This window comes from Gracilinanus agilis, chromosome 6, assembly GCF_016433145.1.
Source record: "Gracilinanus agilis isolate LMUSP501 chromosome 6, AgileGrace, whole genome shotgun sequence".
NCBI lineage: Eukaryota > Metazoa > Chordata > Mammalia > Didelphimorphia > Didelphidae > Gracilinanus > Gracilinanus agilis.
The window spans coordinates 280,071,842-280,074,974 of NC_058135.1; the positions used below are offsets into that span (position 1 = coordinate 280,071,842).

The following is a 3,133-nucleotide window of genomic DNA, read 5'->3' on the forward strand; positions in this document are numbered from 1 at the left end:
GAAGATATGATTGGGGATGTAGACTAAGCAAACACCCTAGTACAAATACTAACAAATATGGAAATAGGTCTTGATCAATGACACATGTAAAACCCAGTGGAATTGCTCGTTGGCTATGGAATGGGTATGGGAAGAGGGGAGGGAAAGAACGTGAATCATGTAACCATGGGAAAATATTCACAATTAATTAATTAATTAACTTTTTCAAATTTAAAAAAAGTCTTAGGTTATGATTTATAAGTCTATCATTTTGCTCAGTCATTTTAAGTCTTGTCCAATGATCCACGACCCTATCTGAGTTTTTTGGGGGCAAAGATACTGGAGTAATTTGCCATTTCCTTCTCTAGTTCATTTTACAGGAAGGGAAACTGAGGAAAACAGAATTAAGTGATTTGTCCAGGGTCATACAAAAAGTAAACAAGCTATATTTAAACTCATAAAGATGAGTCTTACTGATTTCAAGCCCAGTGTTCTATCTATTTTGCCACAAATCTCTGATAGTGGAGGGAATTCTCATTCTTGCTTCAGTGAGTTCACACCTTGAGATTCTTAGGACCACTGACCTAGTACTATAAGGGAAACTAGAAGTCATCTAGTCCAGTCCTACTCCAATGTACACATGAAGAAACAGGTCCATTCAGTGTAAGTGACTTGGTCAAAGCCACCCATTTCTGCTGGAGGTGAAATTTCCCTATTTGCTGGAAAGTTTAGCTATTCCTAGAAAACCTCACCTGTTTGATCATTTTGCTAAAGGCATTTTTGACTTCCTTGTTCCTCAGGCTGTAGATCACAGGGTTCAACATGGGGATGACCACTGTGTAAAACACAGATGCTATCTTGTCACTGTCCATGGAGTGGCTGGAGCCAGGTTGTAAGTACATGAAGATGATTGTCCCATAGAAGATGGAGACGGCAGTAAGGTGGGAAGCACAGGTGGAGATGGCCTTCTGGCGGCCTTCAGCGGACTTCATCCTTAGGATGGCGATGAAGATGAACAGGTAGGAGATCAAGATGACCAGGAGAGTAAAGAAGACATTGAAACCAACCACAAAGAACACAACCAACTCGCTGATGTGGGTGTCAGAGCAGGAGAGAGCTAAAAGTGGGGGAATATCACAGAAAAAGTGATGGACTACATTAGAACGACAGAAAGAAAGGCTGAAGGTATCTCCGGCATGGATCGAAGCATTCAGAAAGCCACAAAAGTAGGATCCGGCGACCAGACAAAGGCACACACTCGCCGTCATGGTGGTGGTGTAATGGAGGGGCTTACACACAGCAGCATGGCGGTCGTAGGCCATGGAAGCCAGGAGGTAGCATTCCACTGTGGCAAACCCAACAAAGAAGAAGAACTGGGCAGCACACTCGGAGTAGGAGATGACCTTATTCCCTGAGTAGAGGGCAGCGGCCACCTTGGGAGCTACAGCGGAGGAGTAACCCAGATCAACAAAGGAAAGATTGCTGAGGAAAAAGTACATTGGTGTGTGGAGGCGGGAGTCAGACTGGATAAGCACCATCATTCCCAAGTTCCCTACAAGGGTGAAAAGATAGATGAACAAAAATACTAGGAAGAGAGGGAGGTGGAGTTTGGGGTCATCTGTCAGTCCCAAGAGAATGAACTCGGTCACTTCAGTGCTATTTCCCATGAGACTTTGCTCTCTCTTATTTCTCCTACCTATGGGGAGAAAGGAAAAGGTGCCAATGAAATAGGGATTCAGTCATTCAGTCATTCAACAAGCAATTATGTGCTATGTGCCAGACACTGTGCTAGGTGCTGGGGACACAGAAAAAAAAAAAACTAAACAGCCCAACTCCATTGGGTTTGACTTGCATTCTATTGAAGGAAACGACATATAAAATATATGAATAAATACAAAATATAGACAGTAAAATATGTAAAAAGGAGATAATAATAAGTGGTTTACATGGTTTTCCCTGTGTCTAGATTCTGATCTTTTCTGAAATCCCTCAGCCATTATAGGAAGTAGGAGAATGGTTAGTCATTCTACAAAAGTTATTTAAGAGAAGGGGAAAAAATATTGGGCACAATTTGAAATCCTGAGAGCTTTAATGATTTATGGGTATTGTTTTTTCAAGCCGATCAGTGGCACAGTTTATAGAGCACTAGACCTGAAGTCATGAGTTTGAATCTAACCATAGATACTTCCTAGCTATGTTACCCAGGGCAAGTCACTTTCCTGCTGTCTGCCTCAGTTTCCACATCTGTAAAATGAGTATAATAATACCTACCTCCCAGGATTTTTATGAGGAAAAAAATGAAGGAATATTTATAAAGCTCTTTGCCAACCTTCAAGTGCTATATAAACGCAAGCTATTATTCTCAAACAAACCTTTTTTGTCTCTAGGGCATGCTTCCCACCTGACTGTTATATTACGAAACACTTGACAGTTGTATGGAAATTATTCTGAACAGTCAGCATTCCAAGTTCCATCCCCAGGAGGAGGGTAGGCTGATTGGAGAAAATTCTAACTCTTCACTAAAATAAACATATTTGAGACAATTTTATTTTCTATATGATTTTCCCCTTGGATTTATGCCTTTTTACTGTTATGCTGATCCATAGGTAGAGTCATAAATAAGGTGGGGTCATGGTGTAAAATTCAAAGGGAAGAGGCAAGAATACTCCAGAGTGAGATTCTTCCCCTGCCCAAACCTACCTCAACCTGCTGAAGATTGCCAAGGCATGCTCCCTCTCCCCTCATCAGTGCATGAAATCTCTTCATGTCCCAGAATAGTGCTTCTTCTCCCTAATAACTATAATGTTCTCCCTCCCCAACTAGCAATGAAAAATCCTAAAAGGGAATGAGAGGAAGGGAGTTTCCCTAGGACTACCTTCCAGGTGAGAACCTGCTGTCTGAGACTCAACTTCTATTACCCTCTTTGTAAAATGAAGTGGAGGGATGATGAGGCTAGGTTTGATTCAGCCCCCAAGAAAGGGAACCCTTGAAAATTCATTCTTCTTTAGATGTTAGGGAAAGGATGACAGTGAGATTTGGAAAGTAAGAGAGATTTTAGAGCTTTGTTAGTTCTAAAATTCCTGAAAAGGGGTGGGATGTTAGAGATTCTCAAAAGCAGCCACAGTGACCTTCTACCCTGAAAACCTCCACTTAG

General features: G+C 41.6%; 1 protein-coding gene across 1 annotated transcript; it reads right to left on the reverse strand.

The window, feature by feature from the left end:
* Positions 1–707: 707 nt before the first annotated feature.
* Positions 708–1,646, reverse strand: LOC123251169 (olfactory receptor 1444-like). The gene has a single exon (XM_044680356.1). It carries the CDS (start codon positions 1,644–1,646, stop codon positions 708–710), a length of 939 nt encoding a protein of 312 aa, XP_044536291.1.
* Positions 1,647–3,133: the final 1,487 nt, after the last annotated feature.